General features: G+C 43.7%; 4 protein-coding genes across 5 annotated transcripts; 2 read left to right on the top strand and 2 right to left on the bottom strand.

The window, feature by feature from the left end:
* The first annotated feature begins 215 nt into the window (after positions 1-215).
* Positions 216-2,502, top strand: LOC108071392 (collagen alpha-1(III) chain). The gene is made up of 3 exons (XM_070286253.1): positions 216-266; positions 345-989; positions 1,174-2,502. Exons 1-3 carry the CDS (start codon positions 236-238, stop codon positions 2,499-2,501), a joined length of 2,004 nt encoding a protein of 667 aa, XP_070142354.1. The 5' UTR covers positions 216-235; the 3' UTR covers position 2,502.
* A 1,802-nt stretch (positions 2,503-4,304) lies between these two features.
* LOC108071393 (short-chain collagen C4) lies at positions 4,305-5,094 on the top strand. Its single transcript, XM_017162136.2, has 3 exons — positions 4,305-4,335; positions 4,395-5,018; positions 5,057-5,094. Exons 1-3 carry the CDS (start codon positions 4,305-4,307, stop codon positions 5,092-5,094), a joined length of 693 nt encoding a protein of 230 aa, XP_017017625.1.
* A 1,478-nt stretch (positions 5,095-6,572) lies between these two features.
* LOC108071408 (peroxidase) lies at positions 6,573-8,943 on the bottom strand. The gene is made up of 5 exons (XM_017162152.3): positions 7,713-8,943; positions 7,310-7,649; positions 7,061-7,256; positions 6,902-7,007; positions 6,573-6,842 (listed from the first exon to the last, which is right to left on the bottom strand). Exons 1-5 carry the CDS (start codon positions 8,933-8,935, stop codon positions 6,761-6,763), a joined length of 1,947 nt encoding a protein of 648 aa, XP_017017641.1. The 5' UTR covers positions 8,936-8,943; the 3' UTR covers positions 6,573-6,760.
* A 511-nt stretch (positions 8,944-9,454) lies between these two features.
* LOC108071407 (uncharacterized) lies at positions 9,455-13,206 on the bottom strand. 2 transcript variants are annotated; one of them, XM_017162149.3, is made up of 13 exons: positions 13,015-13,206; positions 12,754-12,889; positions 12,586-12,696; positions 12,344-12,503; positions 12,267-12,293; positions 12,030-12,195; positions 11,619-11,966; positions 10,735-11,565; positions 10,500-10,671; positions 10,339-10,441; positions 10,143-10,274; positions 9,949-10,090; positions 9,455-9,893 (listed from the first exon to the last, which is right to left on the bottom strand). In XM_017162149.3, the coding sequence occupies exons 1-13, from the start codon at positions 13,107-13,109 to the stop codon at positions 9,665-9,667; spliced, it is 2,652 nt and encodes an 883-aa protein (XP_017017638.1). In that variant the 5' UTR covers positions 13,110-13,206; the 3' UTR covers positions 9,455-9,664. The 2 variants fall into 2 exon arrangements, with proteins under 2 accessions (XP_017017638.1, XP_017017639.1); XM_017162150.3 differs by having other exon boundaries at positions 9,455-9,890; positions 13,015-13,205.
* Positions 13,207-13,591: the final 385 nt, after the last annotated feature.

The following is a 13,591-nucleotide window of genomic DNA, read 5'->3' as shown; positions in this document are numbered from 1 at the left end:
ACATCGAAAGATAGCATCATTAAATCGCTGGCATCATCATCGGTCGGTCGACCAGGTTTGCATATTTTCCGAGAGATTCGCCGCGCGGATTTCTGAATGGACATGATATAACGGTTCTGGTGAATCTAGATTAATGAAAGTGATCTGAACAAAGTGTGCATACGAGATTAACAGTTCATAATGCGGTATAAAAGTGATCCATCCGGCGGCGAAAGGCAGCAGATACCATTTCGCCATGAGGCTGTTCGCAGTGATCTTCTGGCTAGGTAAGGGATTACCCCGATGAATATGGGTTAAGCCGGATTGATTTCAATTTAATATTGATTTGATTTTCCTCATTCCAGGCTTGGCCCTGGCCCTGGAGGCGAGTGCCAAGAAGCCGGATCAAGAGACCGGCCGTCTGATTGCCTCGCTTCAAGCCGCTCCGGCTCCCTCGCCGCCACAAAGTGTAATCTACAAGCTGCCACCGCAGCACTACTACCCGCCTCCGCCTCCACCTCCGCCGCCTATGCACCATTGCAACTGCCCGCCGGGACCGCCAGGTCCTCCGGGACCGCCTGGAATACCCGGAACACCTGGCCAGCAAGGATCGAAGGGTTCTAAGGGCGACAAAGGAGACAAGGGAGAGCGCGGCGAAAAGGGAGAACGCGGACATCATGGTTCTGCCGGCCCTCCCGGTTTTCCGGGTCCCATTGGGCCGCCGGGACTTCCAGGACCTCCCAGCCACAAGGGACATGATGGTCATCATGGGCACGGTCACCACGATCACCATCATCATCATCATTCGCCGCCGCCGACACCAGCTCCGCCGCCGCCGCCCCCACCCCCGCCTCCACCACATCATCATCACCATCCACATCATCCTTACCCGCCGCCTCCACCTCCACCTCCTGTGATCATTCCCGTACCCATTCCCTCTCCTTCGAAGGGCGGTGGCCATCATCATCACAAGGGATCGAAGGGACCTCCTGGTCCGCCTGGCCCACCTGGTGAGTAATCAGTATTATTAGCGAATTATTTCAAAGCTCATTTGCTTTAAAACGGAGATTCCCAAGCCAAGTACCCGGGAGTCCTTTAGCGCAGGATTTTGCACATTGGCTTGTTTGCTTTTGCTTTCTTGTTTTCTCTACATATTTCTAATTTTGTATTCTTATTTTCTTATTTTTCTTACAGGAAACGGACCTCCTGGCCCGCCAGGACCTCCCGGCAATACTATTCCTCCTCCGCCGCCGCCGCCTCCGCCACCCCCATATCCGCCATATCCTTACCCATACCCTTATCCACCGCCCTATCCGCCACCAGGTCCGGGCGGACAACTTCCCTTCCCAGTCCCCTTCCCTGTGCCAGTGCCCTGGCCCTCTAAGGGTCACAAGGGTGACAAAGGACATCACAAGGGTGACAAGGGAGGACACCATCATCACTACTATCCACCGGGCCACAATAAGGGAGGACACCACCCGCCACCTCATCATGGCGGATACCCGCCACATTATCCACACTATCCGCACGATGGAGACAAGGGACATCATCACCACCCACACGACGGTGACAAGGGACATCATCATCATCATCCCTCCCACAATCATGGAGGGCATGGCGGGCACCACCCGCCCTCGCATCATCACGGAAATGGAGGCCATAGCCACTACCCGCCCTCGCATCATCACGGAAATGGAGGCCACAACGGAGGTGGACACAACGGAGGTGGACACAACGGAGGTGGACACAACGGAGGTGGACACAACGGAGGTGGACACAACGGAGGTGGACACAACGGAGGTGGACACAACGGAGGTGGACACAACGGAGGTGGACACAACGGAGGTGGACACAACGGAGGTGGACACAACGGAGGTGGACACAACGGAGGTGGACACAATGGAGGTGGACACAACGGAGGTGGACACAACGGAGGTGGACACAACGGAGGTGGACACAACGGAGGTGGACACAACGGAGGTGGACACAACGGAGGTGGACACAACGGAGACCCCAAAGGAGGTACTCCTCCAGTGCCTGAAAAGCCCCATGATAGCGGCGAACAGGTGCCGCGCGATGATCTTGACTTATTAGATGCCGACGTGGAGATTGTCGAAAATCTAGTCGAGGAGAATGACATCCCGGAGACTGCGGAAGAGATGCCGTACGATCCCGCTGATTTCGAGCCCGAGGAACCCGAGGACACTGGCTATGTCACCTATATTGATAATACCCTGGACAAAGTCGAGCCAGCAGCATCCGTTGAAGAAGCCCCTGAAGAGGATCCAAATGTTAGTGCAGAGACCAATATGGAGATCGCTGGAGAGGAAGAGCCCATAGAAGAGGAGCCCGTCATGGAGGAACAACTGGAGTTTGTACCGACAATGGAGGAGGAACCATCCTTCGAGGTCGAGCCTATCGAGCAGCGAACCAACAACAAAGGTCGGCCAATTATCCTGGCCATTGGAACTCCAAGAAATCCCTTTCACATTTATGCCTATGAACAGTATGAGTCGTCCTAGTCTTGCCAATGAAAAATGAAAATAAACCGATTTAACTATGTAATTGTTGCGATGTTTTGTTTTATTTTAATATTATTTTAAATAATTTTTTTATGTTTAAGCGATTTTTAACAAATTATTGGGAAGAGTTCGATGATAGGAAATTCTAGGTAATCAAGGGAATCGCGTCTGATCTGTTTTGTATATTCGGTTCTAGATTTACTTACATATTATATGAAATCGAGCTGGTAATACTTTGAGTTAGCTGAAATACTTCACATTTTAATTTATATCCAAATTCGCATTTTGAATTTATTAAAAGGTCCAGAAGCTTCTCTTTCAGAAAACAAGGCTGCGCGATGAATCCAGCAATATCTCCCCTCAATCCCATCCAGTCAACACCCATCCATTACAACGGCTTCTTCTTGTTTAAATCAAGTTTAATATTTCCTTTTTATTTAGTTCTTTTCGACGCACTGCACTTTATTTTATTTAATGAAAATCAGAAAACACGTCTTCTCTCTCAGAAGATTAAAAACGGAAGAGGAAGTGACCACGCAGAATATAGTGTTGTTGAGTTGTGTTTTTGCCACGACACACTAATATGGATATCAAGGGTGTTCTTCAAATGATATATAGATTTTAAGGGTCTTCTAACAGAAATATAGAAAATATTTTGATCAAATTCCCTTATCTGAAATGAAACCACAGAATAACCCAAAAGTAATTTCCCTAAGAGACCAGACCAATAAACCCCTTTGCATTTATCGGATTTATTAATTAAATCATCATAGCAAATTTGTTTAGGAACAGTTTAAATAAATTAGTGGTAAGAGCGCGCATTGTTATGGCGATAGTTCCGTTGTTCTTAGAAATTGGTTCGGCTTTGTAAGCATTTCTATAAGTTAACAATAAAGAAAGACATGTGAAAAGTGAAATCACAAAGAAATATAACAATAGAACCAATGACGCACATTCTTTGTTTGCCAATCTAACATCGTCTTTCATAATACAAAGGGATATTGTCAAAACTTGTGCTCGGATATATCAAAAAAGCTAGTAAAAGTGTTTTTGATACCCATAAATTTTGAGATTTAACCCCCGACTTCGTTCTCCCAAAAGTACCGGCAGCATATTTGTACGAATAAGTAGAAAATACATTAACCCAATATTTAAATTCAAAATTATTGAATTATAAATAACCCAATTCTGAAAACTACATCATTTTGGGACATCTAACGATTGTGTGCATATGATTGATCCACTAGTTTATTACCCACAAGAATTTAGCGTGTGTCATATCGGATTTCGCTACTTAATATCAATTTATATGAGCACCATATAAAAAAAACAAACGTTAAAATCCATAAAAAGCAGATAAGGCAGATCGTTCCATTTTTGCGGTATCTCTTTTTTATAGTCCTAGTATATAGAAAACAAAAGGCGGAGAAAATGAGAGCAGGGACCGTAAAAAGAAAACACGTGAGTGCAGTAAATAAAAACTTTTGCGTAGCCTTAAAATCAATTTAAATATTATTTGGGGTAATAATTAATATAGCAAGAATTTCATTGATTCGGTTAATAAATTTTAATTTCAATTTAATTCCCAGATCAATGAATTAATGCCTCCTAGAACCGGCCAAGTCATGGCTTAAATTTATGCACGACCGTTTAGCGGGCTGCAAAATCGGTGATCTGCGATTTGAATTTTACGTGTTTCTAATTAACCCATTATAGATCCCGCCCATCCCAACTGTTTTACTGGGCTATATAAGACGGGCTCTGACAGGGACAGGTGCACACTCTCGAAGATTGGGCCTCAGCATGAGGCTGCTCGCTGTTCTGCTACTATCAGGTGAGCGAAATGGAGATCTCATTTTATTATTCCGCATTCTTACTTCCTTTGTTTCCCAGCGGTTTCCCCCCTCTGCGAGGGAAAGTGGACTTTGAGCGCCATTCGGCCGGCGAGAAGGGAACCTCGGCCAAAAGAAAAGAATCCACACTATGATAACTATGACGTGTACTACTACAGACCCGAAACGATAGCTCATCCGCCTCCTCCTCCTCCTCCTTATGGCTATGGCTCTCACCATACACCTCCGCCCTATCACTCCCATTGCCAGTGCAAGCCCGGACCGCCGGGCGCTCCAGGACCTCCGGGTATTCCTGGATTGCCAGGCGATGAGGGACCCGCAGGAGAAAAAGGAGATCGCGGCGACCGGGGTGAGAAAGGAGAACGGGGTAAGAGAGGCAGGCCAGGCTATACAGGATTTCCAGGTCCCATTGGACCCCCAGGCCCGCCCGGGGTGCCAGGAGCCCCAGGAAAGGGTTCAGGTCATCGACAAGGGCCAACAATTGTATATTTACCGGCAAAGGAAGCCGCGAAGGGGGAGAACCCCCCACGAAAGCCCGATAACAGTCAGCCCATTAAAGAAACTAATAAACCCAAGGAACCGCAACCCTCTAGGGCACATTTGGATAAAATAAAAGTTAAAGTTGCCAAGCCACAGCTGACCCAAAACCACAAGAACCCGAGTCGTAGAAGACCAACGGCTTCCTCACTTTCCCATCGCCAGAGAATCCATCAAAGCCACAAGATAAACCCGTATCATAAGAACAGAAAAACCGTTGCCAGGCCAATGTCCAGTTTCCAACACCACAAAACAAATAATTTAAGCCATCAACAAACCACTAAACGAAAGGTAATTAAGACTACAAGTACAACTAATCAAACTAATTCGAGCAATCCAAATCGCCGGCAATCTCCAAGCAAAAACAAGGTAACTAAACTCGGCGAGAAACCGAAAAATAAAACAAGAATCGATTCAGGTATCAGTAAAGTCACATCTCCCGGAAAGAAAGACCAAGTCATTGAAGATGTAAAAGGTAGCCAAAACAAGGTTCCACTAAATATAACAACTCAACAGAAAGACAAGTTAGATATAAAACAAGATGAAGTTCTAAATGAAAAGGTATCTAAAGTACAAATAGATCAAGAAGCAAACCAAAATAATTTAGAGATTAAAGATACCCCAATGGAAAGTATAATGCAGCCTACAATAATTGTTATAGAAGATAAAAATCAAGAGAATAACAATACAAGTTCAAGCCAAGAATCGGTGATAATTACAAACAATTCAGAAACAACTAGACCTGCTCCTGAAAGCACTACTCAACCTTTAATAACCAAAATTGAAGAAGAAAATCCAGGGATTATAGAATTAACTACCACTGATATTGTAGAAGATAATTCGGAGGCAACGAAATCAGATTTAGCTGAAAATAATTTAGAAATAACGTCCACAGTGAAAGATTTCCCATTTGAAAGTATTACCCAGCCCACAATTTATGATATTGCAAGTGAAAATCAATTGAATATGGATTCAACTACCAAAACAGATGAGATAATCGAAAATAATTATGAGAAAACCGAATCAGAATTAATTATGCAAGACACTCGGCCGGCTAAGAATGAAATAGAAGCCATTTCAAATCAAGAAGCCAATCAAGATACAACTCTTTCTGATGATATAGATACTTCAACTATAAAGAGTGAGTTAGAAGAATATGATATCCAAGCGACAGAACAAACCACAGATAAATCCAAAAACATTACTGAGTCTTCGGAAGAAGTCACTACAAATGACAATTATAGTAAAGAAGAAAATATATATAATTTCACTACATTGGAACCATCATCAAGTACTGATAGCCCACTTAGCAATCAAACAGATAATATTGAATCAACGAAAGCTATAATATTAGCCAGTGCCAATGGTTCTGAAAGTCTAGATGCAGAAACTACAACCGAAGACCCATTAACTTCCTACACAGAGACCACCACAATAAATTCCAGTCTCCAACAAGAGGATAATACATCCTCTCCCAATGTCCCCGATGCTCCGTTTGGTATTCCAGTATCTATAATTATTTAAACTTTACCTGAAGCTTTAGAAACTACAGAATCAAATAAGAATCTGCCAAGAGTTAGAGTCTGACAATGTTATTTTAAATAAATAAAAAATATATTACTTCATTGATAATGTTTTAGCTCACGATTTTAAATACACAAATATTATATATTTTATAAACAATACCTTTATTTGCATGAATCTTGTAGCGTAATGCCAATAAAAGTTCCTAAATGTAGACTTTCGATGATTTCAATTATTTCATTGAAGGTAAAAAATATTTTTAAAAATATAAAGATAAATGCTCGTATCTAAATAAACAAATTGGACCAACCAATATGTTTTAGACACACTGTACCATTAAGACTGCTAATGCACAAGCTGGGGCCTGAGATCTTGCCACTTGCTTAGATCGATTTGAGGTACGTCATGGCAGTTGATGAGCGGATTTCTAAGAATAAACTGTGTTTAAATAGGGGACTTTTATAGGGAAAATATCTTAAAACTCACTGAGAATTGGGGAACACAAATACATTCGGCTGGATGGTGTGCAGATATTGGGCATTGTTACAGAACAAGCTGGCCAAACTGACCTTGCGGATCTCCGCCAGTTGATCTGTAGATAAAGATTTACAAACGTTTCTCAAATAATGTAATAAGATCACTCACCCCGCGAAAAGCCAGCTGGATGCTCGCGCTCAAAGAAGAATCTATCGGCACGCCTGGTATTGTGGAATTGTTTGCCAATTATACACAATAATGTGGGTCCGAATAGAGACTCGGGGATGTGGAATTCCAGGGTAGCGCCCACGCTCAACTCCACATCATCGGGAGTGGCATAGAGGCGACGCAGCAGAGAGATTTTCTAAAAACACTTTACTAAGTTAAGAAATTCGAAAGGATTTATCCCATTTATACCTCTGCCTGGATCTCGTGAGCAAAGTCCGCCCAGTCCACAGCTCGTCGTAGTCCACAAAACTCGCGCACATCATTGTACGAGGCCAAGGCAAAGTCCCGAGCCCTCTGGATGTCGATGGCCTTCAGGTCCGATCCGTATTCCTCGAACTCCTTGCGGTTGAAGTAGTGCTTGAGCTCGCGATCAATGTTTCCATCGGATCGCTTGTGCAGCTGCGTGGCCAGACCCCTCAGCATGGCATCAAAGTTGTCGTACTTGTTCAGTAGCGAGATGGTCTCCGAGCGATCAAAATAGTCGCTCAGACGTAGAGTCTTGTTGGAGCTGCGATTGGGAGCCACCAAACTGTAGGGGATAATTAAGGCAATGAGCACGGATATTAAGGATTTCTTTGGCTATAATACTTACGAGAACCAGCCGGGTATCTGGGTGTGGGCATAGCGGAACGCTGCAGCAGAGAACTCCGCGTAGGCAGCTGGGTTAACCGTCTCGTCGTAATCATTGACGTATTCGGTGGGTTCCACAGGATAGACCAGACCGTTGAGATAGGTATAAGTGCGACCCACGAACAGGGGAAGCCAGTCGTTATAGGTGATCTTCTGGTACTGAGCAATGTTGATCTTGCGCGCCTCCTGGAAGATGCGCTCGTCATCGTAGTCGGAGTTGAGCAGAGCCAGGTTCTCGGCCAGGCGATTGTGCTCCCGAACCAGCAGGGTGTGCAGTACAGCAACTGTGGGCTGGAAGCGATTCCGTTTGTCCGGGACAATGTAGCACTCGCTGTGAGTGCCACACTCCCCTTCAAGATTCTGGCTAACAGGCAACCAGTGCTGGCCATTGATGTAGCTCGTCCGCAGTAAACCGCCCTTGAAGAGGCGCACCTTCCGATTCTGCGAGTGCGTGTTGCCATACACCGAGGATAGATCCAAGTAGGCTGTGGCCACCGACAGCTTCTCGGGATAGGGGGCCTCACTCCTTGGGCAAATGGCATCCGCCTCGGACACACTGCGTGCGAAGGGCAGGCAGCTCTTGCCAGTGTGATATGCTATGGGTCCTCCACGGGGCAAGCTGATGACCTGGCAGCGGGGATTACCCGGCTCGGCACAGCAATCCCGGGGAGCTCCTTGGGTTGTCAGCTGGCTAATGTCGTGGGCCACGAACTGACCCCATTGCATGCCCGCCATGGTGCGGAATCTGTCGTTGCTGGTCTTTTCGCCGTACACCGACAGGGAGATCAGACGTGCATTCGGGGCCTGCTCCACTTGCCGAGGCGGCAAGAGGCGACGGTACCGGGAAACTGCAATCCCGTAGTCCGGATACAGCAGGTTGTTGCAGGACCCGTCGATACTACGGTACTGCAGATTGCGCGTGTCATTTAGGCAGCTGGGAGGCGGCACACCGCACCTCACGGGCTGTTGGGGTCCAGAAGACGGCGCCCAACTATTGTGAGCAGAGTTCGACTCGAACTTGGGCAGGAAGTCCTTGATCAGAGCATCCAAGCTGCTATCACTGACCCCGGGACGAATGTCGTAAGTATCCCGCTTTGTCCTGGACACCGGATCCATTGATGCAAAAGGACATTGGCTGGCCACCGCCACAACCAGCACACTTGAAACCAACAGAAAGACTCTCATCGCACCGACGACACCTCGAAACGCAATGAAGCCCCACAGACGCGGCGCCTATATATACGGAATTGCGGCTGCAGCTGACCCGCACGATCTCCGCGCTCCGGAGACGTGATAATGCAACGCGAAATTCTTGGTAAGATCGTCAAGATAGAAGAACGTGCAGAAATATGCGAGCATAATTTCCAATATTCGGCAGCGGCCACCTGTGGGCGAATTCATAGCCTAGTGACGACCGGAACGTGTTTTCCGTTCGCAAATAATTTGGAATGGTCAATTTCTTAAAAAATGAACTTAAAAAGCAGGTAAGATAAGATATATCTTGCCAGATTTTTATTCTACAATGAAAGCTGCACTCTTCTGAGTCATCGTTTTCAGGTCTTTTGGTTTCTGGCTAAAACTTAACTGCAAAAAAACTTGAAAATTAAAAAAATAATATGTTTTTGGTGGCGAATCTCTTCTTGTGCTGCAACTTCACTTAATGTTAGATGTTAATAAAACCCTTAATTAATACAAGTGCATTACTATTGTATAATAGTTCCATTGGTAACTGCTCATTTAAACGAACTTTATAAAATATTTAACATTTGCGTAAATAAATAAAAACGAAACAAAAATTGTCGATGGCATGTGTGTGTAGTGGCTGGAATGTATCATAAATAAACTTAATTGTTCTTCGGTTATCAACAAGGACTTGTGCAGTCAGGCCTCTTCGGTACACATCATAAGGTGTAGCTATTTAGATTCCAACAAATATTTCCTTAGGCCCGGTGGCATTAGTATGTACGAGTTAAGTATTGTCTTCCATTTGATGTGATAGGTACTGAATTCCATGTATAAGCGGGAAGCCTCTTCATCGTCAAGCAGCTTTCCGAGATGCCGCAGCAGTCTCTTTAAAAGGCACGCACAGCTCAGCAGCATAAGTTCGGGGTACTCAGAGCCCAGCTCCTGACTATCGATCCTGCTGCCACAAGCTAATATTAACAAAATATATAATGCAAAATTCTGGGAAAACTCACATTATGTCAATATATTGTTCGATAACCTGCTGAATGGCACAGAAGACCTGTCGGTAAAGGCCGATATCCATCAGATATATATCATTGAGTTCTATCAACTCAATCACGTGCAGGATAATATCACTGGCATGTTGTAGGAAACCTGAAATAGTAACTATTGAAATAATGTTTAAACCATAATGTGCACACGTTACCATTTGTGGCAAGAAACATGGAAAACTTGAGCACTCCAAGCAAACACATTTCATGGGTTTCGGGGAAATGCAAGGTGAGAAAACTGTTGTATGTGCCATACAAAGTCATTAAATCATGCTGAACCTTTAAATCTAAAATATAAATACAAAATAAGCTTAGTAATTCAAAACTCAGACGGAAAACAGTTTTACAAACCTCTTGGAGAACCCTTTAGAAACGACACCTTGTTGTTTATTTGATGTACAAGTAACTTGTGGTACCGCAACAGCTCGGAAGCCTTTTCAGTTGTTTTTCCAAACTAAAAATAAATATTTAAAATTAATATACAAGTGTTTTAAAAGGCAACAATTCCTTACGATATTCATTTCGTCATTAAGAGATGAGGGAAACTTAAAATCCTGGAACTGTGCCCTCTCTGATGTCAGGTTCTGGTCAAGTTGGTTAATCAAGTTACTGGACACCACCAACTCAACGCCCGCATTGACTTGGTCACTTGTCACTCCCAAAACGTGGCCACTAGGTAGCAATCTGAAATGGAATAACATACACCTTAGAAACATAAATAAATTGTAAACGCGTCAACGTACATACATCACTTTTACATTTTCAGTTTTACAACAATGCTTAAAGGTCTTTAAGGTGGCACAAAGCGAGGATTTCATTTGGTAGATTCGATTATTTACAGTGTACTTGCTAAAGTACTGATGGACGAACAGGTGAAAATATTTTGCAAGATTCTTTAGCAACTGACAGCGCTTGGGTGTGCTAAAGTCTTCGAGAATTTTGTCAATTAGCTGCATGGGCAGTATATCCGCATCTAAGATGTCCTCAACACAATCGACATCCCGATTTTTCAGGCACATTGAGTATAGCTTATTTTCGAAATGGACTAATGGACTTTCACCTTGCGTGGCATGCGCGTCTCTTCCGTTTCCGGAATTCTCTGGCGTCTTTTTTACGTTATTGTAGCATTCCACGAAATCGGTAAGGGGATTGATTTTGTAATAACTAAAAGCGTTAGCCATTATACGTTCAGATGGCACCGGTAGCGGGAACGTTGCGGCGAACTCTACACGCGCTCCATTTAAGAATTCACCGCGTTTCGGATACCACATCTCGTGGTGCTGAGAGCTTAATAGAACATGGGCGCCCAAGCGCAAAAGTACTGCGGCCATCACGTTGATCATGTCGATCTTCTGCAGGCGCAGCAAATAAAAGTACTTGTCCACAAGATCTGTCTCAGTATATATGAAGACCGCCAGGCGAAATGCCGTGGACACCACGTCGCGATACTGCTCCTTGCTGAGTCGCTTGAAGTCCGGCCGTGTGGCGAGAAATTCCCCCACAATGTGATACTCTTCGTCCTCCTCCTCGGCATGCTCCAGAATAAAGTGCCAAGCGTCGCGCGGATTGTTTATAACGCTGGAATCGTAATATTTCCAAGTAGTATTTAAAACAAATATCTTAAGGCTTACCCGCCATCCATGGTAAAGTCCATTATAGCCGGAAATACGTATTCGGCTGATTTAAGAAATAATCGAAATAAAATTGTGGCCTCTAGCATGGGTATTAACCCAATTCGATAGCCCTGACATTCAAGCTTATGCTTTTCCGCATCGGAGTCAGAGCACTCCTTGGAGCAGTAGGTCTTGTAACGACAGTGATCGCAGGTATAAAGTAATTCCTGATGCGTTTCGCACAGACTGCAGTTCAGGAACGGTGCACTGAACTGAAAGAAGAGGGGATCCTCCACTAGAACTATTGCCCCTTTGGGAATATCACTTGAGGCCAAAACAGCGGCGGAATTATCAGCAGACTTTGGGCTGTAATACATATATTTTAGGTAATTTCAATAAATTAAGGTATTTAATAAAAATTAAGCTTACACATATTTACAGGCCTTGCTGGCGTAGGGAATTTTCCTGCCGAACTTATAACCAAGATTCGGCTCAAAGACCTTGCGAGCCGTGTGCTTGCAAAGCTCTACATTCCTGGAGGATTGGTTGATTTTCTCCTCATAAAGCTTTAGAACCGACAAAGTGCTGGCCATTTCTTTGATACAACAAATAACAATAACATTTAGAATCAACTTTACAAAATGTTCAACTCTTTATTGTACTCACCACTGTTTTCAGATATGGAGGCCTTATCTGTAAAAACATTAATTAGTATATACAATATATTTAGGGTGTTAGTGTACCAATTAGCTTCTTCACATAAGCCAACTTGTCCCTGGCCGTTTGATATTTTCTCAATATATACAGGCAAACGCACAAGTAGATCTCAGAGACTATGGTTCCCTCCGTTGTTTTAAGGGCGACCGGCAACGATTCGTAATATAGCAGGTCATTGCAGGCGATCTACGGACGAAAAGTATGTGCGTGCATCCATCATTAGTAGATTAATCATTGATTAGACCTGCAGATAGTATAAATTGTTTACCGCATGCTCGCAATTCTGCAGGTAGACCACACTTCTGGCCAAGATCGCATCCACGAATGAAGTCGATTCACTGGGTCCCCGGCAAATGATTTCGTTTAAATTTAGCAAGGTCTAAAAGTGGTACTACATAAATTTAACGATCTGAACAAAAGGAAACAGCCTACAGACCTGTTTCATCACATGGGTGTCTTTCAGCTTCAGGCACTTTTTGGAAATCGCCAGGCAACTTTCAGCGTTCTCGGCAAAGTCCTTGAACGCCGCATCAGTTTCCTTTCGCATGATCTTCAGGAACAGTTCACACTCTCTAGAATTACAAATTTGGGTTAATGTTTGATGAAATACAATGATAAGTGAAGTATAAACAAAAAGACATTAAATCAAGTCGTCGCGATAGGACGCGTGTCGTCGAACAAAAGCATTGTTACTTACATCAGGTTGCGAGGACACATGACAAGGGTCATAGTGTCATATTCCGAGTCCTCGGGAGAAGGGTCCTCCACAATATACAATGGTATCCTACGCATAATTCGTAGTTAATTTAGAAATTTCACGAGAACTTGCAATTTTCAAGCTCTCGCGCTAGAAAGTGTGACCGAATCTGTGAGCGATAGAAATGTTGTTTATTGTTGAAAGCGCATTTCCTAGGAACTTTGTTATTGTAAATGAAATAAATTTAAATAATACGTTTGTTTAAATTTCAATTTCAGATCGACTTTGAATAATTTTATAAATCAGAAGAAGAATTTTTCCTAATTTTACAGTGCTTTAAAACAAAATTCCTAATTACCCATAATAGATACAAGTGCCAGAAAGGAACAGAAAATGTCTCATTAAATGTCGCGCTCTCTCTCATCTGAGTACAAGTCACTTCGTCTAATTATAAGCTGTTTTATTAATTTTTTTTTAATACATAGGCGTCCAACTATCGCGATACTTTGGTAATATTTTCAGGGAAGGCAAGGGAATACCCTGATTAAATAAAATTTAAGGTCATACCATTCTATAA

The sequence above is a fragment of the Drosophila kikkawai genome, chromosome 3R (genome assembly GCF_030179895.1).
Source record: "Drosophila kikkawai strain 14028-0561.14 chromosome 3R, DkikHiC1v2, whole genome shotgun sequence".
NCBI lineage: Eukaryota > Metazoa > Arthropoda > Insecta > Diptera > Drosophilidae > Drosophila > Drosophila kikkawai.
Note: the sequence above shows the minus strand (reverse complement) of the source record. Positions and strands in the feature narration are given on the sequence as shown.

Coding starts and splice junctions, on each gene's coding strand:
- LOC108071408 (XM_017162152.3), bottom strand. CDS start 8,935: ATGAGAGTCTTTCTGTTGGTTTCAAGTGTGCTGGTTGTGGCGGTGGCC. Junction 7,650..7,712: donor CAGATACCCGGCTGGTTCTC/GTAAGTATTATA, acceptor TATCCCCTACAG/TTTGGTGGCTCCCAATCGCA. Junction 7,257..7,309: donor CTCACGAGATCCAGGCAGAG/GTATAAATGGGA, acceptor AAGTGTTTTTAG/AAAATCTCTCTGCTGCGTCG.
- LOC108071393 (XM_017162136.2), top strand. CDS start 4,305: ATGAGGCTGCTCGCTGTTCTGCTACTATCAG. Junction 4,336..4,394: donor CGCTGTTCTGCTACTATCAG/GTGAGCGAAATG, acceptor TTTGTTTCCCAG/CGGTTTCCCCCCTCTGCGAG. Junction 5,019..5,056: donor AAACCACAAGAACCCGAGTC/GTAGAAGACCAA, acceptor TCCCATCGCCAG/AGAATCCATCAAAGCCACAA.
- LOC108071392 (XM_070286253.1), top strand. CDS start 236: ATGAGGCTGTTCGCAGTGATCTTCTGGCTAG. Junction 267..344: donor CGCAGTGATCTTCTGGCTAG/GTAAGGGATTAC, acceptor TCCTCATTCCAG/GCTTGGCCCTGGCCCTGGAG. Junction 990..1,173: donor TGGTCCGCCTGGCCCACCTG/GTGAGTAATCAG, acceptor TTTTTCTTACAG/GAAACGGACCTCCTGGCCCG.
- LOC108071407 (XM_017162149.3), bottom strand. CDS start 13,109: ATGCGTAGGATACCATTGTATATTGTGGAGGACCCTTCTCCCGAGGAC. Junction 10,442..10,499: donor TTAATGACGAAATGAATATC/GTAAGGAATTGT, acceptor ATTTATTTTTAG/TTTGGAAAAACAACTGAAAA. Junction 10,275..10,338: donor TCTAAAGGGTTCTCCAAGAG/GTTTGTAAAACT, acceptor TTTATATTTTAG/ATTTAAAGGTTCAGCATGAT.